Genomic DNA, 26,361 nt, shown 5'->3' on the forward strand with positions numbered 1-26,361 from the left:
TTTGCACTGTCCAAAATAAAAACATGAACTTTAATAGACTCTGATGTTGGAGGCTTATCCCAACAACAGATACATTGGCTTGCTCTTTCTGAAGCAAACATACCTCCCAACTGTCCTGATTGTAGCAGTACAGTCCTGTTAATTTTACACTGTCCCACCCGTGGGCCACAGTGTCCAGTGAGTGGTGGGCAGGTTAAGAAAGTCATTGATCACCACTGCTCTGCTCTACAAAGCAGCCAGTGATTGCTGAATAGATTCTGTGTGCATACTCACAGCATCTAACAGGGCACTGAGTAGAGCCACCTGAGGTCCTACACTTTATTTTGGGTAGAGCTGCGCATGGGACGCGGAAGGTCCTGCTTCTCTGATAGGGAAGTATGGGAGGTATATTGAGTGCCTTCAATAACTACAGAAGTAAAAAGCCTTAGAGGAAGAATTTTAGCAATACCTGAAGATAAAGGGGTGAGAGAGAGAGCACAAACCAATCGGTTCCTAAATGTCATCGTTCAAACACAGCTTGTAAGTTGACAGGATCTGTTTGATTGATTTATTATTATTATTCTTTTATTTATTCTTTTATTTATATATTTTTATCTCTCCGCTTTGCGTAGTATTCAGTGCGGCCGGCGAGGGTGTTTGTACGGCGAGTATGGCTTTTCCTCTCCAAATACAAGCCATCCTCGCCGTCAAATCCCCTTGCCGTATTCAATTTTAGGGACAATTCCTCATCATGAGAGGATGGCGAGGATCCCCTTAAACGCTGAGGTTCACCACAAATGCAGCGAGTCCACAACATTGTGATGACCCGCTGTTTTAATGGCAAAACTTGCGAGGTGGAAACGTCAACAGGGCTAGAGAAAGGGAGGGAGTTGAATATGGACGGTGAGCTATCAGCACCATCGATAGCTCACCGGCAGGGACATTAAAGTTGAACTCCTCTTTATCTCCAAGCTTTGACAAATTTCCCTCTAAAGAGTTCAAATACTTGTTATAGATAAAATATGTTTACCTCATTATTAAAACCATATTTTCCCTTCTTGGCTTAATTTTAGGCCTTATTTTACAGCAGACTTCAACTTGCATTTAGTTACACTAGTTCCTCTTGTTTTCCAGGTGTTCTTACATTGCCCTGGTCACTTTTTCCTGAAAACAGAAGTGCAATTATACAGCAGCCATGGCGTTTACTACCACAAGGGACCCAGCACAGCTTGCACAGACCATAACTGCAAACATCCAGAGGATATCCCAGAGCAGTATGTACCTCATTGTTGCATACTTATTTTAGTTTAACAAATGTAATTGTTTTATAAGATCAGTGGTGATTTTCCCTCTAGTCACATGAGGCACGTGCCTAGGGGTGGCACTAGAATGCCAATGTTTTTGCTCTCAGGTGGAAATGTACCAGGAATGGCAAAATATTTTCATTGCCTTCTTCAATGGATTGTAAAGCTGTTCTACTTAGTAATTATGTGTAAACGACTTAAAAGCCCGCAAAAATAACAGCTTCTGCAATGTACTTACAGTTTGAGCTACAATATGACCATTTTTAGCCCACAAACACTTCACCTCACCATTAGTCCTTATTTGCTCCTACCTGTGCCTCTAATCTCTGTCTTCACAGCTCCATATTCAGCAAGTTTGAAACAGATCAGAGTACCTGCAAAAATTGCTATCACTTTCTGTTATGACATCCTTTAGCACACAAAGAAGTAATTTGGTCCATCTAGTGGCCTCTAATGGTCAGTGGGAGTACTTCACCTCATAGAGGTGAGGAGTAGTTAGCATTTTATAAGTATATAGATAATTAATAATAAAACAAAATGGCATAGTTAGTGGATTTTTTTATTATTCTAATTAAGTTGGCTATCCTCAAATTTACAACCAGTTAATAAAAATAATACAACTAGGTGAGGGAGGCGGCCATTACTGTTGAGCAAAGGAATGCCCTTACCCCTATATCCACCCCTGCTTATTATGCGATTTGTTACTTCGCACTAAATATTTTCGGTACTTATGTAATATCTGGGCTCCCGTTTTTCTTATGAGACCGCGTCCCCTCGCGGGGCTCGCTGTGCTCGCCACGCTTCGGGCACGGTGGCTCGCTGCGCTCGCCACACTATATAAAATCAACTCCATGCGTAGTTGGATAGTAGGGGTATGAAAAAATGGGGTGCATTTAACATGGTTGCCCAGATAATACATAAGTACTATATTTTCTATTGAAAAAAATGTAAATGGTGTAGAAAACAGACTCCTTTTTGTACAAACCTTGCCCATTTTAAGCATTGCCAGGCCCCTTATCAGTAAGGAATCGGGACATCTGTCAGAATGAACTTAGGTCTACAGTCATTAGGTCGACCCCACTAGGTCGACTGGCAGGAAAGTCGACCTGACTTAAGGTCGACATGGGCCAAGGTCGACATGACTTAAGGTCGAATTTGCATAAAGGTCGACATGAGGAAGATCGACTTGTCATAAGGTCGACATGGGTTTTTCACAGTTTTTTTATCCGAATGTCGACACAGTCGACCTGGACACAGTTGGCAATGAGAATTGGACCCTCTCATCGCTCGCTTCGCTCGCGATGCTTCGGGCACGGTGCCGCGCTGCGCTCGGCACACTATTTTATTCTCCCGCCACGCCCTAGTGGATGGCAGGGCATGAAATACCGCCTGTCGGCAAATGTCGGCTCAAAAAACAGTGAAAAACCCATGTCGACCTTATGACCAGTCGACCTTCCTCATGTCGACCTTTATGCAAATTCGACCTTAAGTCATGTCGACCTTGGCCCATGTCCACCTTAAGTCAGGTCGACCTTCCTGCCAGTCGACCTAGTGGGGTCGACCTAATGACTGTAGACCTAAGTTCATTCTAATAGATGACCGCATCCCATCAGTAAGATAGGCCCTCTGTTGCACAAACCCAATTGTCATGATCTGGGTATTAAACAGGCATATTTACCAGACATGGGAGCAGCCATATCTTTCCTTGTCACATGTCCGTTTCCAACCAATCTTGTGTGCTTCCCAGTCTGTCTAATTATCTGGTGCGGATCCCCAAAAACTTTTCTCCACTAATTACCTAGCCAATCAGCTTCCACTGCTGCTATAAGGATGCTGGGTAAGTAAGGCCAGTTGCCAGTGCTACTGATCTGATTGTGTTATATGGAGCTCTCTGTCTCTAAGCTGCTTCCAGGTTCCCTGTTCCAGAGGATTCCACTCCTTCCAGTTCCTGTGTTATCTCCAGCAAGTACAGATGGGGCCGGGCTCATCTTTGCAGGGGATGGCGATGGCGTCGCCATCGCCATTCCCTGCTCCCGCGCCATCTGTGTGTCGGAAGGGGACGCGCGCGCACGAGGTGCGCGCGCGTCCCCTGCCGACGGTGCTGCCCTCGGTCGCCCGGTGCCCACACCGGGCGCCCGCACCCCCCCACAGCCTCCTCGGGTCCCCCCAGCCCCCCTCGAGCGGGAGGCGGACAGTATTGCGTCCGCCTCGCCGGCCGGCCGGATACTGAGACGCGCGTGCGTGGGGGACGCACGCGCGTCTCAGTCAGATGGCGCGCCGTGTTGCTGGCGGATCGCCAGCAGCATGCTGCTGGCGATTCGCCAGCAAGCATAAGGCCTGCGCTATCTGTAGCTGCCTGGCTACATCAGTGTTCCACCATCGATACTCACCATCTCACCTCACTGCCATGGATACTCCCGCCCCATTGGTGTTCCGCCATCAATACTCCTGCTCCATCGGTGTGTCCATCATCGACCTTCTTCACCATCGGTGCCCCTTCATCAATACTTACCATCATTGGTGCTCCTACATCGATATTCATCACAATTGGTGCTTCCTTCATTGATACTCGTCACCATTGGTGCTGCATCAGTGATACTTATCACCATCAGTGATTCCAAAGTCAATGTTCTTCACCATCAGTGCTCCTACATCGTGACACAGCTTCCATGGTATCTACCTGGTCTACAGCGGTCAGTACTGCAATACAGGTTGAGTATCCCTTATCCGAAATGCTCGGATAAGGGATAAGGGGATATTCCGGTTTTTGGAATAATTTTTTTTTAGAAATACTTACCTGCCCCTGGTGGGTCCCCGATGGTCCCTCGGCGTCCATGGAGTCCTCCGGCGTCCACAGCAGGCCCCCAGCACTGTCCCCGGCATCTCCAGCGGTCCCAGGAGTGCCTTGCGCAAGTTCCCAGGCGCGCCGGTGTCGTCACCGGCACGCGCGCGCACTTGTGCAAAGCACTCCTGGGACCACTGGAGACGCCGGAGAGGATGCTGAAGGCCTGCCGTGGACGCCGGAGGACTTGGTAAGTATTAAAAGAGGGTTAGGGGGGGGGGGGGGAATAAAATTTGAATTATTCCCAAAAAAACACGGTTTTTGGAATAATTCGGATACGGGATGCCCGGACACGGGATACCCGACCTGTACTGACATTGCCAGAGTATACATTACTGTTTATTACTCTGGACTTCCTCAGTGTCCTCACCAGTTACTCCCCAGTGTGTGTGTGTGTGTGTGTGTATGTATGTATATGTGTGTATGTATATATATAATGAGAATTCTCATTTTGAATGCAGAGCGAGGAGGATACTGCAGAGAGAGTGTCCTGATATTTATTTTATTTGCATCAGCTGTGATCAGCAGAAACTTCAAATAGGACCAGCCACACTAAATCCACTCACCCATTGGTTCTTACCCCTGATGAAGTCTTAGAGACGAAACGCGTCGGGTTTCTTCACCAATAAAAGAACTATTTACCCAGAGATGGACTGAGCTTATTCATTGGGAACATCCTCAAATACAAGAACACTATTTCAGAAATGTGTATTCTGTTTTGAAATTGTAATGTTTTATTGGGAGGTACAGTTTCTATACTAGGTAGCGCACCCCAATCACCCCCCACTTCCCTGATCTATATATATATGTTTCATTCCCACGAGAAAGTGATCTGCACACCAGTTTAGTAAAGATGAAAAAAGCTTTTATAAGCATAAAAAGTAAATGGCACATGGCAACATACTGAGAACAACAAGTTTTGTAACAAGTGGGAAGGTTACTTATCATCGGTCCAATGCATCAGTGTACTGCATACTCTATAGGACACCCATCACCACTTCCAAGCAGGATACCCGACAGCCTGTTTCGGTGGTGCTACCACCTTCTTCAAGGGTACAAAGCATACTGAGACTGTTGCCATTAAATAGGGCAGGTAGTGGCGCCAAAATCATACAAACAAACCTCACCTGTTCGTTCAAACACCTGTGCAGGGAAATGTTACCAAGGCGCTGGAACGCAGGAAGCATGCTATAGAACGCATATCCGCTTCCGGTTCCTGTCACTAATATCACCAAGAAAAAGTAAATATAGCTGCACAATGCCCGGAGTCTGGTATAAACATAGCTGCAGGATCGTGCTGCTTACATCACCTACTACCGCTATGTGATGTTCAGGACACCATCGGTATGCCTCTCACCATCAAGCGGGTAGAGCGGCGAGCGCAGCGTTACTTCCTGTTGAGTGGAACGCACAAAGCAAGGCTATGGAACGCACGGCCATTGCTCTGGCTCCACCGCTGTCATTAACCTCTCCTTTCTGGCACATAAGCAGCGGCTGTGAAACGCACAGCCATGACATATCGGCAGGTATCTAAAGGTATATCCCAACTGTACAATAGGTGTGAATTGTAGTGAGGATTTACTGTCTATAAACGATGATGGCCACCACAATACTGCCCCTAGGAAGGGACCAACACCATGTGAAATTATAGACAGCATGTAGCAGCATGTATGTCCTACCCGGCTCGGACAACCAATGCATGCCATGAATAAATAAGAAAGGTGTATATAACAAACACCAGGTGACACCAAGTGTCATATATACAAGTCAATAAAACACTATATACTAATAATGACCCCACTATGAAAAAAGGGGGAGTACATATGAATATACACAGATACAATATCATTAACACGTGAGTAGTCCCACTATATAAAGACATTCAAATTTAACTCCTCATTCAATCCATTTGGGGCTAGGGAGTTAAAATTGTAAATGAATTTACACTCCTTCCGTAGAAGGGAAAGATGCCTATCACCACCCCTTTTAGGGGGCTTAATTTGAAAAAGAGGCATAAATTTAAAGTCCCGCAACGTATGTCCAGCCTCGAAGTAATGTCTCGCCACCGGTGGGGTGGTGTTATCGCGCACCAGCATCGCTTTTTTAATTGAGGAGCGATGCATCGCAATCCGCTCTTTAAGCATTCTAATCGTTTTGCCCACATAGATATAATGACATGGGCAAACAACGGCGTAGACAATAAATGTACTGTCGCAGTTCATGCAGTGTTTGAGCTTGAAGTCAGTACCATCTTTTATGTTGTGAAAAGTGTCACCAGTGATCATAAATTGACAGTTGATACATCAGCTACATTTGTAGGCCCCGTTTTTGCCACCCAACCAGGTGCTTCTGTTGGCTGCCGGTCCCACATCTGAGGAGGTAATTTGATCTTTAAAATTACTGCTCCGTTTATAAGCAAATAACGGCTTCTCCATGCAAAAAGGGCCCATGGTAGGGTCTGACTCAAGTATGTGCCAGTGCTCGAATATCACTTCCCTCAATTTAGCCGAAGCTATAGAAAAAGTGGTGGGAAAAATCATGCGCTGTACTGTTTTGTCTCGTGCGGGTTGGGAAAGTAGAGTGTTTCTGTCCAGTTGTAGACATCTCTGGATGGCCTCTTCTACCTCCTTTTTATCATAGCCTCTATCAATAAAGTCCTTGCCCATAGCTTGTAAGGCCTTGGGCAGTTCTCCTGCATTGGAGGTGATTCTGACAACACGTAAAAGCTGAGCATACGGCATCCCTCTTTTGAGCGAGGGAGGATGAAAACTTTCTGCTCGAAGAACAGAGTTTGTATCCGTGGTTTTCTTGTAGATCGAAGTACCCAACTTATTGCCCTAAATCCTCACCTCTACGTCAAGAAAACTTATTTTGGTGGGACCACTCACATGTGAGAACCGAATGGTACCTGGTAATCCATTAAGGTGCTGAATAAAGAGCTCCAGCCTATTGGGGGCCCCCGGTCCACAAAAATAAAATGTCGTCGATAAACCTAACATAAGATGATATAAATCTTGAAAAAATACCATTATTTAAAACATGAGATGTCTCGTAATCATGCATATAAAGGTTGGCGTAGGCCGGGGCCATGTTAGAGCCCATGGCGGTGCCCTGTAGTTGCAGAAAAAAAGAATTATCGAACAAAAAATAATTTTTATGCAGTATGAAATCAATCAATAACATAAAGTAATCGACCAGAGGACCCTTGTAGGCTGGACTCTGTGTAATGATGCGCTTAATGGCATCTATCCCTGATATGTGACTTATATTCGTATATAAACTTGTAATGTCACAAGTAACTAGCAGGCTGTTAGGCGGTACTGAACTGATTTTATCAATGCGGGTCAAAAAGTCTGTAGTATCCTTCAAAATAATGTCAACTTCTAATACCACAGCTTAAAGAAAAAAGTCGACAAACTGGGACAGATTCTGGCATAATGAGTTTTTTGAGGATATAATTGGCCTCCCTGGTGGTCTATGGAGGCTCTTATGGATTTTGGGCAGTACATATATCAATGGGGTGACTGGATACGGCTGAGTCAAAAACTCACAAGTGGCATCATTAAACCAACCATTGGTCACCCCCATTGATAATATACTGTCCAATTCCTTCGAGTACATAGACGTGGGGTCATAACGCAATGCTTTGTAGCATTGCGCATCGGCCAGTTGTCGTTTGATTTCAGCGACATAATCGCAGGCATTCATGACAACCACGCCACCGCCTTTATCGGCGGCCCGTATCACGATGTTTTTGTTGGAGTTTAAATTTGAGATGGCCTGTATTTCATCGGGAGAGACATTCGAGTAAGATACTCGCTGTTTTTTCATAAAGGGTATCAGATCTCGACGGACCAACCTAATGAACGTGGCAATGGAAGCATTAACACAAGGGGGGTCGAAGGAACTTTTCTTTTTGAATTGTTGAGCCGGGGTATTAGAGGTGGGCTGTTTGGAAAAGTAATCCTTAAGTTTGAGTTGTCGGTGGAACTTATGAAGCTCCACCTCACAATCAAATACCTTCTGTTTAAAGGTTTGGACAAACGAAAGCCCCTTCTCCAATACCTGTTGCTCAACAGGGGTCAAATTATAGTCAGAGATATTGTAGACTGTCATCTTTTGGTGCCCCTTGGTGGCTGCTCCCTTTTTCCTGCCCCTGCATTTGCTCCGCCGACATTATTTCCTCGGTTCCGCCCTCTGGGGTTGCCCCCCTCTTTTAAAAAAAGGCTACCTGGGTTAGTGCTAGATTGGTCAGAATCTGATGTTTGAGACTCTATGTCAGTATAAGGTTTATTGAACCTTTTCCTCCCCCTATATATATATATATAGACCATGAGTCAAGGCTGCACACACAAGGCGATCCAGAGAGTGCTGGAGCTCACAAAGTGGTCATAATACAAAAATGCATTAGAGAGCCAGCAACATCCAATCAAAATATTTATTTAATTAAAGGCATATAAGTGCAAATCGGAGCAAAAAAGGGGTTAAAAATGCAGGAGGAAACGTCTACTTCGCATGTTAGTAGAAAGCTATAATCACTGCGTTCATCCTCCAACAACCAGTCATCACACCCGACAGGCTGTTTCGGTGCTACTCAGCACCTTAGTCTAATATACCCACAGCACTAATCAGCATAAGCCTGTACTAGAGCGGTAAAAAAGAAAGAATACACACTGACACGCTGGGAAGCGGCCTCCGGTCGTCACGGCAATCTCCAACGCCGGAAGACAGGCGGAACTGACGTCAGGTCTCCTAGCGACAAACATACACAGGCCGCTGCAGCGGAAGTCAGGTGACCGCTAGTGAAGCTGAGCGTCATAGCAACCAAACTAGCTATGCGCTCGCTCGTACTGACTGACACAACAGCGGAGACAAAGCAAATTGTTTCTATAACGCTGTTATTATGGTCAGACAGACTTAACAGTATAACCATACGGTGAGAGGAAAAAAATTGCTGATAAAATGCGGGGGCACATAGAGTGCATGGGCAGCGCTAACACATAAAATTACATGGACATAGAAATAGCAGCATGGAGGATACAAGAGCCAATCATAAAAAAGGAAAGCAAAAAAACACGTAATATAAGAAAGAGAAAAAGGAGAAGGGGAAAAAAGGACAGGCATATAGGAGAATAACATTAGACAAAAGTTCTATATTGGCAGAACATAGATAATAAACCTGCGCACAGTATCATATGAACACCACCATCACTAGGCAAATACATCTGTTACTACTACAAAAAGCAATGTAGTGCTACATTGCTACATTAACCCCTATGTTTGGCTTGCACCGCCATTTTTTGTTTTTCACGATTTTTTGGATGTTCATTTTTTTCACATTTTTCTGTCATTTTGCATGGACTGTTTGACCTAACGCTATTCATGGAGGATATGACCAGTTCCCATCAAGAACTCACAGACACTAAACGCTTTGATGCCAAGGATATTTCTCGCATTCTATTTGATGATACCGCTGCATTAGCTTTTAATGTGGATAGCCCAACTGAGGTTTTTTCTGATTTGATTAAACTTAAAAGGCGACGTGTGGAGTTGCACCTACACGGACTAACATTGTCCCAGTATTTCTAATTCCCAACGTGGGAGAAGGGGTGTATCATTTCTTGTTGTTTTAGATATTCATCATCCCTGAGCCACATCAGGATTGCTGTCTCTCAACAAGATATGTATTTTTGATATTATATCACACAATTAGCGCTAAGTGGTGTCACCGTTTCCTGTTTATTTGCCAGTATTTTAAAGAAAAATTAGTGCCCAGAGGCTTCCGCATCAGAAACCAACCGACGATAGGTAGGTCGGATCCCAGCTTTTGTAAGCAGTGGTGCCAAATTTTGAATGTCTGTTCACTACAACTCATGATCTTGGTGATTGAACAAGTTAATACCGATTTAGAAACCTTGGACAAGGAGATTCAAGTCTGTGAGTCAACAGGCTTAGATATTCTCAGATCAGACCCTGACACTGATTGGGTGTCTAAAATTGAGATTAATTTGTCCCTGTTTCATTCAGAGCTATTAGCCTTTAAAAAGGGGAAATATAAGACCGTAAAGGAGGATTACAAAGACCAACGTGTCTATAGCTGGCTACAGGGTGGGGATTATAGACCCCCGTGGCGGAGTACAAGCAGAGCTAGACGCGGTCCTGCCAATCAGGATTTTTCTGAGATTGACACCTCTGCCAGTGACTCGGATTTCTCACGCACCAATTATTTTTTAGGAGGAAATACCTCCAAGAAAAAGAACACAGGTGCAAAAAAACAACAAAACCGTGCAGAAGGGGAGGAGCCAGGCGGCGTCCGAAGACACCCCACTCGGAAAATAAGGACGTAATTGTCTTTAACTTATCCGACTATAACCCTACCACTGCGGAGATGGCTGTCCTGTCAAAGGGGTTGTCTTTTGTAAGAATTTATAGGCAATCTTCATTTGAATTTGAGACTGAATTATTCAAATTTCATCGCCTATTGAAACTGAGGGATTATTTTTCTAAGAAAACTGAGTCAGATCAGGTACAAAAAAGATTTAAACCACCCAGTACCTTTGACCCCCCCGGGGTTAAACCCTTCTATCGAGACTTTTGTCAGATTAGTTAGAAGGGATGTGTCAAGCCATATCGATGCCCAAAAAGTATCTTTCTCCAACCTTACCAAGGATGAGAATATGGCGGTCAATTCTTTGAGAGACAATTTGTCTCTAGTAATCCGTCCCTCTGATAAAGGGGGCGGTATAGTATTGATCAATAAATGCGATTATGTTGCTGAGATATAGAGGCAACTTGCAGACTCAGCTTGCTATAAATTACTCACTTATGACCCCACTTATCCTTACAAGAAGGAGATCGATGCTGCTATTAAGTTGGGCCTAACTAACGGTTATATTGACGAATCCACTTCTGAGTTTTTGACCCAAACACACCCTAGGACCCCTTTGATTTATGTTTTACCCAAAGTCCACAAGACTTTAATTAAACCACCAGGTAGACCCATTATTTCTTCAGTTGGTTCTTTATTTCAGCCTCTGTCACAGTTTGTTGATTTTTGGTTACAGCCAGTTGTACAACACATTAATTCTTTTTTGAAAGATTCCAATGATTTTATTCGTAAACTTGAAGCACTTGGCACTTAACCGGAGTCTAGCCTGCTTGTAACTCTCGACATAGCAAGTTTATACACGAATATTGTGCATGAGGACAGTATGGACTCGGTCCGGGCGCTGCTCACCTTCAGTCCACACTACATTGGCCCACCCATTGAATTTTTGTGATTACTAATGGATATCATTTTGAGAAAGAATTATTTTTTGTTCCAGAACTCTTTTTATTTGCAGCTAAGAGGGACCGCCATGGGCTCGAACATGGCGCCCTCTTATGCTAATTTATATATGAGTTTATATGAAAAACAACATATCATGGCTAATTCTACTTTTTCAGGTTTTATTAATTTTTACGTTCGTTATATCGATGATTTATTTTTAGTGTGGACTGGAGGTGTCCAGGCCCTGACCGAGTTCATAGACGTCCTTAACTCTTTGAACACCACCATCAGATTTACGGTCTCATTTAGTGAGATCACGATCAGTTACTTAGATATATGTGTAACTAAAACCAGTGATGGCATCAAGACCTCTATTTTTAGGAAAGCGACTGATAAGAATTCGTTGCTATCAGCTGATTCGTTTCACCCTTTACCATTGAAAAGGGGATTACCTCTATCGCAACTACTTAGGGTAGTACGCATCACTTCGGATAGAGATACTCTACCACAGGCCCTCTTGGAGATGAGCGATCGTTTTTTGGAGCGCGGCTATGATGCCAATGAAGTGTCAGATGCAGTGACACGGTGTCTGGAGACTTCGCGGGACCAGGCATTTGTCAAACATGATAAAAGTCTAGAAAAGGATAGACTTATCTTTTCAAGTACATATTCTGTCGCTTCAGCGCATATTCGAAAAACAATATTAAAACACTGGCATATTGTGCAATCGGATGTAGCCATTGGACGTTACTGTATGCAGACACCTCTTTTTTTGTTACAAGAGAAGTCGCAATTTACGGGACGTATTAGCACCATCAGACATTGGACCGATCAAGAACAAAACCTCGCTACAAACGGAAAATGGGGTCTCCAAATGTCACGGCTGTGTGAACTGCCAGTTTCTGAGGCTGGGAGATAAATTTACTGATCCTAAAACAGGACAATCATATGACATCAGACACCATCTCAATTGCGACAGCCGTTATGCCATATACGCCATTGTGTGCCCCTGCCTATTGGTGTACGTGGGCAAAACGATTCGCCTCTTAAAGGAACGTGTTGCAGGCCATCGCTCGTCTATAAAAAAGGCGTTTACCAAAATTGATGGCAATACACCCCCAGTGGCACGTCACTTCGCCACCATGCGACATTCTATGCGTGACTTCTCAATTATGCCTATTGATCATATACCTCCTTTGAGGCGTGGAGGCTATCGCGATAAGCTCCTTCTCCAAAGAGAATGCCTATGGATCCATCGACTTAAGTGTATAACCCCCAATGGTTTGAACGAATATCAGTCACTACATTGCTTTTTGTAGTTGTAGTAACAGATGTATTTGCCTAGTGATGGTGGTGTTCATATGATACTTTGCGCAGGTTTATTATCTATGTTCTGCCAATATAGAACTTTTGTCTAATGTTATTCTCCTATATGCCTGTCCTTTTTTCCCCTTCTCCTTTTTCTCTTTCTTATATTATGTGGTTTTTTGCTTTCCTTTTTTCTGATTGGCTCTGGTATCCTCCATGCTGTTATTTCTATGTCCATGTAATTTTATGTTTTAGCGCTGCCCATGCACTCTATGTGCCCCCGCATTTTATCAGCAATTTTTTTCCTCTCACCGTATGCTTATACTGTTAAGTCTGTCTGACCATAGTAACAGCGTTATAGAAACAATTTGCTTTGTCTCCGCTGTTGTGTCAGTCAGTACGAGCGAGCGCATAGCTAGTTTGGTTGCTATGACGCTCAGCTTCACTAGCGGTCACCTGACTTCCGCTGCAGCGGCCTGTGTATGTTTGTCGCTAGGAGACCTGACGTCAGTTCCGCCTGTCTTCCGGCGTTGGAGATTGCCGTGACGACCGGAGGCCGCTTCCCAGCGTGTCAGTGTGTATTCTTTCTTTTTTTTCCGCTCTAGTACAGGTGAGGGGGCTTATGCTGATTAGTGCTGTGGGTATATTAGACTGCATGGGAGCGTTCAGTCAGTTGCCCATGACTAAGGTGCTGAGTAGCACCGAAACAGCCTGTCGGGTGTGATGACTGGTTGTTGGAGGATGAAGACAGTGATTATGGCTTTCTACTAACATGCTAAGTAGACGTTTCCTCCTGCATTTTTAACCCCTTTTTTGCTCCGATTTGCACTTATATGCCTATAATTAAATAAATATTTTTATTGGATGTTGCTGGCTCTCTAATGCATTTTTATATATATATATATATATATATATATATATGTGTTTTAAATGGTGTGTATATATAAAGAAATGTATTTATTTCTATCAATAAGGTAAAAGGATAATACATATAAAAAAATGTTTTAACAATAAAACATATATATATAGTGTATGTATGTGTATATCTATCTATCTATCTATCTCTATCTCTGGACATCATCAGTGTTATGACGCTGCACCAGCCTTTCTCCAACATCTATGCTATATTATACTGTTGGACTCCATCAGTGTTCTCAAGCTGCAGCTATTTATCATCTTGTCTACAGTAATGTCTACTCTTCATTGCCTGTGATAATCTGCTATTTACCCATACCTTTTATTTACCCATACCATTTCTCAAGTCTCCATATACCATATTTTTCATTTTGTGGTCATAATAAAGACTTTCATATTTTATTCCTGTGGTCACGTCTCAAGCTACTGTCCAGGGTGTCTCTGGCATGCACAGTATCCTCATTAAAGATTAAGGGGGGTATGCAATGTCATTCGAGCTCCCGCAGCCATCTCCCGCAGCCATCTCACCATCTGGTGAACAGACCCCACCCACCTGCCCTGTCTAGCAACTTGCCAATCGCCTGGAACAAGTGGCTTCTCAGGAACTAGTGATTAGTGTCTCCTCTCCAGCTGGTTGGATAAGCTACAGACTTCCCTTCTCGTCTCCAGCTTCCAATGCCTTCTAAGTATGATGGTTCTCCAAAAACCTGGTGTGTTTTTTTGTGAAATTCATTTTGAACTGCAGCCAAGCAACTTCCCTACAGAGGGAGCTAAAGTTTTCTACATCATTTCATTAATGTCCAGTTTTGCCCTGGATTGGGCTTTCTCCGTGATGGGAGTGGTCAAATAACTTGCTCTCCTCCTATTCAAACTTTGTTGCTGCCTTCCAGCGAATATTCGATGAGCCTGGTCGAGTAAACTCTGCCTCTGCAGATATTCTCCACCTTTGCAAGGGTCACGACCTGTGGGACAATATTTGGTACAATTTCAGATATTGGTGTCAGAATTGTCTTGGAATTATGAGGCCCTGTGTGCAGAATTCTGGCATGGGTTATCAGATCGTGTGAAAGTCGAACTTGCTACCCATGACCTTCCCTCCAAGTTGGATGACCTCAAAATAAAAGTGGACCTGCGCTTCAGAGAGAGGGGTCATGAACATGAGAAGTTTGCACCATCCAAAATGTGTGTTTCTCATCCTCCTCATCAGGTTTCTCCTGCAAAAGAAGAGCCCATGGAGGTTAATCGCTCCCATCTATCTCCAGAGGAGCATCGCATAAGATGCATTGCTCAGTTGTGTCTCTACTGTGCAGCACCTCCACACACAATTAAAAGTGCCCCAATCGTCAGAAAAACTCCAAATTCTGGCCTGCCATGGAGTGGGTCAGCTATGAGTTATGAGACACTCTCCAAATGCATATGACTGTAATCTGTCAGTATTCCTTCAAGTTCCTCTGGTTTCTAGAGTCTTCTGCCTATCTGGGTTCTGGTGCAGTTGGGAACTTTATTACTGCAGAACTAGTCCAGTGGTGGTCTATGCTCACTGAAAATTTACCCAATCCGGTATTTCTTACAGCTGTGGATGGCAGCAGAATATCGGATGCTACAGTGTCTAGCACATGGGTCTTCAAACTGTGGCCCTTGTGAAACTACAAATACCTGCATGCCTTGCCATAGTTTTGCTATAAGGGAGTGTTCAAACTGTGGCCCTCCAGATGTTGTGAAACTACAAATCCCAGCATTCCTTGCCACAGTTTTAAGACCGATGGTCTAGCAGAACACTGCCACTCTGTTTCCAAGTGGGGGTTTTGCATATGGAACTGATATTCTTTCTGGTCATTCCCAGAGCCACTCATCCTCTGGTTCTGGGTTTGCTCCGGCTCCACCTTCACAAACCCCAGAATGACTGAAGAACCTCTCAAGTCTCTGCCTGGGGATCTTCTTGCTTTGGTGCCTATCTCCAACAGGTTCTTTCTGCAAGTAACTGCTTTCAAGACCTCCAAGACGTCACCTTCTTCTTTATACCACATTCTCCGATGTCTTCAGCAAGTGGGGTGCAGCTCTTCTACCACCACACAGAGAATGGGGCTGTCCCATTGACCCCGGCAGTCACCGCTTAGAAAACCTCTTTTTCTTCCAGAAACTGAAGCTATTGTAGCCTACATCATATAGAACAGGCATTCCCAGCCACACCCTCAAGGCACACCAACAGTGCAGGTTTTAGTGATATCCAGGCTTCAGCACAGATGGTTTAATCAGAATCCCTTAAATAGTAATTAAGTATCCTGTGCTCAAGCCTGGATATCTACAAAACCTGCACTGTTGGTGTGCCTTGAGGACTGTGGTTGGGAATGCCTGATATAGAACCTTGCCAAAAGGGTTTATACAGTCTTCTGCTGGTGCAAGTTTCTTCTTCGTAAAAAAATAAAAATAAAATAAAAGACGGTGACCTCTGACCCTGCATTGACTACCAAGGGCTGAATAACATAGTTATAAAGGGTACATGTGTATTATCAAGGCACCCATTACGTAGTTTGCATAGTTTTGTATTGAGAATACCAATACACTGCTGGCTATGTAAACTACGTAACTTGTTCTGGAGCTGTGATAATACACAATGCTTCATATCCCCACTATCCACGTCATACCCACAGTATCCACGTGGGCGTGAATTTAATGTTATAAAGTGTGGTGAGCGCAGCGAGTCACCGCGCCTAAGTGGATAGTGCGGATATGACGTTGTTAGTGGGGGAAATGTGTGCTTTATACTTACCCTCCTCCGGCCACTGCGTCCATCACGATCCCCGCTGACTCCCCAGGATCCACCGATGCATGGTCACTCCCCGTCGCCAGCATTCAGTCCCCCTCCTCCGGCAGTCACTCCCTGGTGCCAGCGTTCAGTCCTTCTCCTCCAGCACTCGCAGCGGACAATGTACGCAATTAGTGTAGTGCCGCTGTGGGAGCACGGAAACCATGCACTACGCTGAATTACGTATATTGCACATGACGTAAATTGCTGGCGCCAGGGAGTGACTGCCGGAGGAGGGGGACTGAACGCTGCCGCCGAGGAGTGACCGTGCATGGGGAGTCAGCGGGGATCGTGATGGATGATGGATGCGGTGGCCGGCCAGTGTAGATGCACAACACACACACACAGAATCAACAACTGTATTATCCCGGCGCCAGGCACCATCATAATACTCAAGTACCTTATTAAGAATCAGAACCCACTACTTCTCATCACAGAATTGTTTAATCATGTCAGTGGTGCGATTATCTTCACAAAACTTGATTTAGGAGGCACAACTTTATTAGGATCCAAAAGGGTGACGAATGGAAAACCGCCTTTATTACCAAAGATGGTCACTACGAATACCTTGTCATGCCTTTTGGACTCAGCGATGCTTCAGTGACTTTTTTTAACATTTTGTGAATGAGAACTGTTATATTGCCATTTCATAGTCTATATGGATGACATCCTCATCTTCGCAAACAACATGGAAGAAAACAGAAACTGGGTAAAAGAGGTATTATCCCGGTTACTTGCAAACCATTTATACTGCAAGCTTGAAAATTGGGTGTTTTCAAGTTAAATACATTCCTTTCTTGGGATACATCATCTCAGGTTCTGGTCTCAGGATGGACCCAGAAAAACGTAAAGCATTTTGTGATTGGCCTACTGCTACTACTCTTAAGGGCGTTCAGCAATTCTTAGGCTTCGCCAACTATTATCGCAAATTAATTTGGAACTTCTCTTTGATTGTAGCCCCCATCATGGCGCTAACCAAGAATGGGGCTAATCCATCTAAGTGGTCAGATGAAGGTATCCAAGCCTTCTGTGTCCTAACACAAAAATTGACATCAGCACCAGTACTGAAGCCACCTGACACCTCGCTACCATTCATTCTGGAAGTCGATGCGTCTTCTGTAGGCGTGGGTGCTGTTCTTTCCCAAAGTGCTTCTGATGGGCATCTCCATCCCTGTGGGTATTTCTTTTAAAAATTCATGCCGTCCGAGAAGAACTATGGCCCTTATTCTGATCGGTGCGGATATTCCCGCATTCTTACGGTGCGGTCCGCACGCCACGGTGTTTTGCCGCGTGCGGCCATCGTCCGTAGAAACGCCCACGTGTCCTCCGCATTCGGACGGACTCACTCTTTAAGAACAGGGCGTGTTTATGGACGACATACAAAGCATGCGTGTGCGGGAGAAACACTCCGATTCGGCACGGTATTACAGAGTATTACAGAGTATGCTCGGGAATACCGCATCCGAACGGGAGCCAAGCGGTGCTACCGCACGTAAGCGGAGTATTTACGCCAAACAACCCACTATGAAGTATCTTCTGCTATACATCACATGACCCACTTATTCAATTACCTATCCTCATAAAAAAATGCTTATTTGGAATTGGAATCAATTAGATTCCAATATATCCTTACAAGCATGCCTAACACATGCATTGCACACATTAACCCTTACAGCAATTGAAGTGCAATGGTTTCAATTAAAGCACTGACAAGCGTCCTATTAGTGAGTAATGAGTAAAGGAGTAGATTCTATTGGGTTCAGGTGTTAATGGTTGTAGTCATTAGGCGTACGTTCGCCTAACGCATGAACGAGTGGTGTCCGCAAAGCAATAGTACACTTGTGGACACCGCACATTTCTGGCCTTTTTGATCGCGTGCATTCGGAGTGGTTTCCGAATGTACGCCCCCCAACATAAGTGTACTCCCCCGTGTCCGCCCATGTTTCCGCCCCGTTTTGCCCACTTTGAAACTACGCCCATGTGTCATTCCGCATGACGCCCATAATACGCCCCTATTTCCCGAATGATAGCGGTGAACAGTTCTGGACGGGATCTGGCCGAACTGGTACCGAGTCAAGGCGTGGCACATGCGCGTTGCGTTCTCCACGCATGCGCAGACGCCGTAAACACGCGATCCGAAAGTATGCGGTAAAGTCCGCGTCAATCAGAATAAGGGCCTATGTCATTGGTGAGCAAGCTCTGGTAGAGATGAGATAACTGATTGAAGGGGCTTTGCATGAAATCACCATATTGACTGACCACAAAAACCTTCTCTATTTAAAATCAGCGCAATGCCTTAATCCATGCCAAGCTAGATGGGTATTCTTCTCTAGGTTCCAGTTTATATTGTCCTTTTGTCCTGGGTCACAGAACTGCAAAGCTGATGCATTGTCCCGTACCTGGAAACAAGAAAAAGAGTCCGTTACCACCGCAAAACATCCTGTTGCATTCTCCACAGTCAGAATGGATCCCACCCCTCCAGTTGGGAAAACTTTATTCAAGCCCGTCCTTCGTAAGAAACTCCTACACTGGGCTTATTCTTCTCGTTTTGCAAGTCATACTGGTGTTCAAAAGACTCTAGAATTTGTTTCCAGATTCTATTGGTGGCCAACATCTAATAAAGAACATTCAAGACAGGGGCCTGGCCTTACGGACTAGGAGAAGGACATCTTAAAAAGTGTGGTTCAAAGCGTATGTTAATATCTTTGTCAAATCTTTAGAATCCTATTGTATTACTCATTGATAATTACTACACTATAACCAGCTAGATGACCCATTCGCACAACAGGACAATAATAATTTTGCAACAATTATAATGTGTATGTCTAATCATTTATTGTATAATTGACAAATTCAGTGACAATATACCACATGTATGTACCTAAAATGTTCTTCAGTTATTGTAACAAAACGCGGTACTCTTTACTTAGAACGGCGCCCACGATTTTGATTGTGGGCATCGTTAGTAAAAAATCTCGGGCATTGAATGCACTAAAAAATCGGGTGCGATGCGACCGACGAGATGCCCGCGATTTCCCATAGGGAACAATGTTAAATGTCTCAATTGACCCAATTTTCCTGTTCAATGCCTCAATTGACCCGATTTTTCCATAGGAAACAATGTTAAATGAGCCACAGAGGCCAAATATGCACCCTGAAGTGTATAATGGCCACCCGAATTGTTAACGCCACCCCACGATCAACGTCAACCCGAAGCGTGGCGAGCGCAGCGAGCCCGCGAGGGGCGGCGGTACGCGTCCTACGACCTTTTCATACCCCCACTATCCACGTCGGCGTGGAGTTGAGAATAGAAAGTGTGGCGAGCGCAGCAAGCCACCGAGCCCGAAGCGTGGCGAGCGGACGCGGACAGCTGTGAAGCCTGCGAGGGGACGCGGATACCTGTGAAGGGAATCCTATAGATATGACTTACTCAAGACACTAGTTACAAGTTAGATAGGTTGAACTCGATGGACTAACATCTTTTTTTTCAGCCTTAATTACTATGTTACTGTGTTACTATGTATGTTGCTGTCACGATCCGGGGATTAAAGCAGGCATATTTGCCTTCCAAATGCTTGACAAGACTGTCACTGACTCCAGATCTTGTTTCTATGAGCACTGTGTGCCCTCAGCCCACCGTGTGCAAGTTCAGCAGTCTCTCAAAGCCGCTGTACATTGCTCCCTGCCTGTCATCCCTGATGCTCAGCTCCAGTCTCCTGCCACTTCCACACCGCCACTGCCTTTTCCATAGGCCTCAGACCATGTGCCAAACAAGAATACTTCACGCCTTTCCCAGACATGGGAGCAGCAATGTCTTTCCTTGTCACATGTCTGTTTCCAACCAATCCTGTGTGCTTCCCAGTCTGGCTAGTTACCCAGCCAATCAGCTTCCACTGGCTGCTATAAGGATACTGTGTAAGTAAAGCCAGTAGCCAGTGCTACTGATTTGATTGTTTTACCTGTATTAGAGCTCTCTGTGTCTCTAATGCTGCTTTCCCACTGCTGAAACGGGTCATTACCCGTTTTTTTTTAAACGGCAAGAGCCATAAAGAACCTTTCCCACTGCAGCTTTTAAACGGTAAATTACCGTTTAAAAGCCGTTTTTGGCACATTCACACTGCCGTTTAAAAACCTGTTTAACCCATAAAAAATATAAGGGGGGGGATTAAAAAAAAATCGGTGTGGGGTCCCCCTCCACTGCCGTAACCAGCACCAGGCTGAAGAGCCTGGTATTAAAAAATCAGGAAACCCGACAAATAGGGCTTCGCTGATTTTTTAAAACAAGCCCCTGGCTCAACCAGCCAGCAGGGTAATGCCACAGCCAGGGGACATTTATTATATAAGGTCCCGCGGCCAAAGTATTAACCCTACCGACCAGTCAGCCTCGCCAGGGGTCCTGGGGGAGTGCGGACCCTCCCAATAAAGGGGTCCCCCCCTCCAGAACTTACCTGACCAGGCTGAAGCCCGGTGCTGTCCTCGATGTCCCTGGGCTGTGGGCATTGAGCTAATCTTTGTGTAAAAAAATAGATTAAAAACGATTGTCTTATACCGTGGAACTATGAGTCCCAGCAAGCCTCCCCCACATGCTGGGACTTGGAGAACCACAAGTCCCAGCATGCGGGGCATTAAAAGGCCCACTGGGTCTTGTAGTTCCACAGTACAAGAAATAGTTAAATAAACACACTGACAAGCCAGAAAAATAAAAGTTTAATACATACATTACACAAACACACTGATACTTACCTATCTTGAGCCCGTCGGTAGGTCTCTGGGTCCGGTCCGGTGGCTTGGTCCATCATTGACCTTCATCACCAAAAGGTCTACATTGGGTTTTTCACTTTTTTTGAGCAGACATGTGCCGACATGCAGTATTTCATGCCCTATCATTCACTAGGGTGTGGTGGGAGAATAAAATAGTGTGCCCAAAGCATGGTATGCGCAGCGAGCCATGCGAGGGGACGTGGTGCTACTTTTCAGTGTCCATGTCGACTGTGTCAAAATTCAGGATAAAAAAATGTGAATCAACCTTTGACTGTCGACCATACCCATGTCGACCTAGTGCTTTTGTTGACCTAATTCTTTTGTCGACCTAATGACCCTGTCGACCTAACCCAATGTCGACCTTCATGCATGTCAACCTAGCTGCTGTCTATCCACTGATCCATACTCAGGGGATCATTACAGCATTTATAAAGCAAGCATATTTTTTTTTCTTAGCTGGCTGCTGGAATAATTTTGAAGCTGTAATTATGTATATTAGTACTTTACATAATGACAGATTGCCAATCATCTGAAGTCTGTCAATACTGTTTCTTTTTATGTATTTTTGTTTTCAGGGACTGTTTAACCACTTAGAGAACTGTACACACCCTAATATTTTAATTGTGTTTATTTATTTTTGGTACTTACCGATAAATCTTTTTCTCTGTTTCCATAGGGGACGCTAGAGTAGTCCTTATGATGGATGTAGACAGGTGACTATGGAGCTGGGCATGCTAATTTTAAAATGTATGTGTGATGGCTCCTCTCCCTCTGTGCCCCTCCCACAGACCAGTTAAACACTGTGCCCGAGGAGAGATGGGAAACAAACAATGGAGGAGGAGATACATAAACACATGAACCAACCACACATTAAGTAAAACAAACTAGCAAGCAACCCAGAACCATTTAATTGAAATATAAACAGTCTCCTGTAGATGAAGCAGCAAAGAGGTGGGCATCTAGAGTCTCCTATGAAATCTGAGAAAGACATTTATCGGTAAGTACCAACATAGGGAACCTTATGATGGGGATGTCCCAGAGCCCCTCACATGGGCGGGAGAGCGCTGAGAGTCTTGTAGAACCATACGGCCAAACAAAGATTCAGGAGCCGCAAACTTATCAAACTGATAAAGTTTTATGAATGTATGTCTGCCAGCCCAAGTAGTTGCACAACACAATTGTAAAGTTGAAACTCCCCGGTCAGCTGCCCAAGAGGTAACATTTGAAATGAGCCGATACTGATGCTGCACCAATTGTGAGGCTGTTGTATACACCTGACTATTTGTAAGACGTATCCACCTGGACAAGGTCTGGATTGAGGCAGGCCAACCTTATCTAATTGCTTCATACAGAACAAAAAAGATCATCTGTTTTGCGGATGGAAACAGTGTCTTAACATAGATGCAAAGCGCCCTTACAACATCTATTGACTTTGCAGCTGGAGACTCGTCATTTAACACAAGCACCCCAATAGGTTGAGTTATGTGGAATGCCAAAACCACCTTTGGTAGAAAATCCTGAAGAGTTTGAAGTTTTGCCCTGTCTTCATGAGAGATCAAATAAGGTAAACCGCGTAACAGGGCTCATAATTCATGCATGATTAACAGCCTCCCTGTCAAACGTAGATGATGTATGTCCTGATAAAGAAAAGGAGCATGCAGAAGCAGGTCTGGCCACAGAGGCAGCATCCAATGGTCATTGGATAGTAGAAACTGAAGATTGGCATACCAAGATCTCCTTAGCCAATCTGGAGCAATGAGCATGACCATCACTTGTTCCTGCTTCACCCTGTTGAGATATTGTGGAAGATGCAGAAATGACGCAAAAACTTGTGGATCTCGAGTCCTGCAGTAGTAACTGGGCAGCTTTTTGTTATTTCTTGAAGCCATGAGATCCACCTCCGGCATCCCCCACAGATCTACTTGTCACAACATTCAGTTATTGTATTGTTTCTTACCTGGTTTGTGGCTTCTCCTGTCTGTTCAGCCTGCTCCATGCTGCAAGGAAAGTCTGTGTGGCCTGAGCTTTGCTAATTACAGCACCTGGAGGAGTCCTTGCTGCTGACAGCTCTGTATAGTTGAACTGTGCTGTGAGATCTGAGCTCAGCTAATTAGTTACACCTGGGTAACTCTCCTGCAGGAGAGTTCAGTGTAAACTGAGCATGCTCAGCCCACTGATTAGTTCACCTGTGGGTTCCCTGTGCTTCCTATAAAGGGCAGCCTCTGGGAGACAGAAGCTGCCAGAGTATAGGTTCACACCAGCTCCAGCGTCCTTGTGCTTAGTATATTACCAGTTTCCTGATTACCATATTTGACCCCGGCTTGTTTCCTGACTATTCTCCTGCCTGATCCTTTGGTACCGTGTCCAGTGACTCTGTGTATGACCCAGCTTGCCGTTTGACTATTCTTCAGCCTTATCCCAGTGTACCGCGAACTGTGCTTCCAGTGTATGACCCGGCCTGTCCTTGGATACTCCTTTGCCTTTCCCTTGTGTTCCTACTTGCCCGCACTGATACCAACTCGGCTAGACAACCACGCTTCCATATTTCACAAGCTACCGCCACTCATACGGGGAACCTGACCAGGGGGCCGCGACCGACGTGTCGGGTGCCACAGAAGCCCATATCCCGCTTGGAGGGGTCACTGGCAGAAAACCCCGGCACGGTTAGACTCCGCGCCCTTGTGTCAGGTCTAGCCAATCCCCGAGTGGTAGTGCACCCCAAGTTTGTGACAGAATACTCTGGCCCAACTGGAATATGGATGCTGTTAGTGGCATGTCTCATAAAGAACTCTTGGAACACCTGCTGGTCCGGGTTGACAAGCAAGAACAGTACCAAGCTCTGATTATGCAAAGCTTGCAAACTCTGCAGCAGCAATTGGACCTCGCTCCACCCTCTCCAACACCAGTGATTTCTGATCCGGAGTTCATCAGGGTGCCTCGCCTGCTAATACAGCAGTTACAGGAGCTGCTGTCTAACGTCCTCACCCTTGTCACCAAACTGCTCAGCGAGTCTACTGTGGGCTTGGTGTCTGCAAGACCCTCAGATTCCACTCCGGGTACCCCATTGGCAAATACATCTGTGCCCTTAAAGGACAAGTACGTGAGTCGGCCTCGTCCCCAGTTGTCAGGTGAGGAACGCCAGCGACGCAGGTCCTTAAATTTATGTTTTTATTGTGGAGACCAGGACCATTTGATTGGGGATTGCTCCCTCCGAGAGGCCAGGAATAAGGTTGTTGCTTCTGTGCCCGCTCAGGAAGAGTTTCAAGGCTATCACTGGGGTCCAAGAACTAAAATCTTTTGACCTAAAAGCAGTACATTTTCGGTCAAGCCGCAAGAAGCGAACCCGAGTGTCAAGTTCCGAGAGTGGAGTCCGGGTGTCCAACCCCAAGAGGGGGTCCCATCAGTCCAACCCCAGAAGGGGGTTCTGTTAGTCCAGCCCAAGGAGGGGCTTCCGAGTATTGTGCTCCAGGAGGAGCTTCCTAGTGTCTTGCCCAAGGAAGGGCTTCCTAGTGTCTTGCCCGAAGAGGGGCATCAAAGTGTTTCACCCCAAGTGGACTCTCACAGTGTCGAGTTCCGAGAGGGGTCTCAGAATGGCGAGCCCCAAGAAGGGGTACAGAGTCTTTTTCCTCAGAAGGGGTCTCGGAGGGTAATTTCCCAAGAGGGTTCTCAAATTCTCAAGCCGCAGAACGTGGTTCAGAGTGTCGTGCACCAGGAGAGGTCTCAGACTGTCAGACTCCAAGCAGGGTCTCAGAGTACCACACCCCAAACAGGGTCTCTGAGCATTGCGCCCCAGGAGGGTTTCCCGAGCACTGCACCCCAAGAGGGGTCTCTGAAAGTGGTACCCCAAAAAGGGCCTCTGAGTACACTACCCCAAGAGGAATCCCCGAGAGTTGCACCCCAAAAGGATCCTCTGGTAGCCACACCCCAGGAAGGGTCTCTGAGTGTGGCTTCCCAGGTTGGGCCACTGAGCACTTTGCCTCAAGAAGGGGCTTCCGTCACCCCAGGTGGGGGTTCCGAGTCAATCGCCCCAGAAGGGGGTTCCGAGTCAATCGCCCCAGAAGGGGGTTCCGAGTCAATCGCCCCAGAAGGGGGTTCCGAGTCAATCGCCCCAGAAGGGGGTTCCGAGTCAATCGCCCCCGAAGGGGGTTCCGAGTCAATCGCCCCCGAAGGGGGCTCCGAGTCAATCGCCCCAGAAGGGGGCTCCGAGTCAATCGCCCCAGAAGGGGGCTCCGAGTCAATCGCCCCAGAAGGGGGTTCCGAGTCAATCGCCCCAGAAGGGGGCTCCGAGTCAATCGCCCCAGAAGGGGGCTCCGAGTCAGTGGCCCCAGGTGGGGGTTCCGAGTCAGTGGCCCCAGGTGGGGGTTCCGAGTCAGTCGCCCCAGGTGGGGGTTCCGAGTCAGTCGCCCCAGGTGGGGGTTCCGAGTCCGTCGCCCCAGGTGGGGGTTCCGAGTCCGTCGCCCCAGGTGGGGGTTCCGAGTCCGTCGCCCCAGGTGGGGGTTCCGAGTCCGTCGCCCCAGGTGGGGGTTCCGAGTCCGTCGCCCCAGGTGGGGGTTCCGAGTCCGTCGCCCCAGGTGGGGGTTCCGAGTCCGTCACCCCAGGTGGGGGTTCCAGGTCTGTCACTCCTGGTGTGCATCCGTTGCCTCCGGGCCTGTCTCCATTACCTCTGCGGTCTCCAGGTCTGCTTCCATGACCCCTGGGCCTAAACATATCAGCCAAGAAAAAATTTCTAGAGTACCGATGCCTACTGTACTGGACATCCATAAGGCTTCAGCAGTGCCTCAAGTTCAAGAGACGTCCATTGTGTCTAAGGTCCCACCAGGGTTGGCTAGTACACAAAAGCCAGCTGAAGAGTCTTCTGAAGATATTTGTTTTGATGGGAACCTTGCCCATTACCAGGCTTTAGCGGATCACTACTTAGATGCCATGAATCATGATCCATCTTCCAGTGTCAATATGGCAAATATTGTAAGATTTATGATCTCATCCTTCCGGGGAGAAGCACTAAAATGGGTCAATCCACTTGTTGAAGCCAATGATCCTCGACTGCAAGATCTAATATCCTTCTCCAGGGCTGTGATCGAGGAATTTGAATCTAAGACTCCTTCATCCTCCCTGGCTAAAAGTCTGCCTATGCCTCTTCAAAACCATGGGTCATCTAGACGGCATACCGAGAGTA

The 26,361-nt window shown here is 45.9% G+C and overlaps 1 protein-coding gene across 1 annotated transcript in view; it reads left to right on the forward strand.

The window, feature by feature from the left end:
* Positions 1 to 26,361, forward strand: part of STX7 (syntaxin 7) — a 310,458-nt gene that overhangs the window by 91,613 nt on the left and 192,484 nt on the right. Inside the window, exon 2 of the mRNA XM_083167279.1 lies at positions 1,114 to 1,253. Within this exon, the coding sequence (XP_083023405.1) occupies positions 1,175 to 1,253 (79 nt within the window). The 5' untranslated portion in view covers positions 1,114 to 1,174. The remainder of the gene's footprint in view (positions 1 to 1,113; positions 1,254 to 26,361) is intronic.

Source organism: Crinia signifera, chromosome 12, assembly GCF_055691185.1.
Source record: "Crinia signifera chromosome 12, ASM5569118v1, whole genome shotgun sequence".
NCBI lineage: Eukaryota > Metazoa > Chordata > Amphibia > Anura > Myobatrachidae > Crinia > Crinia signifera.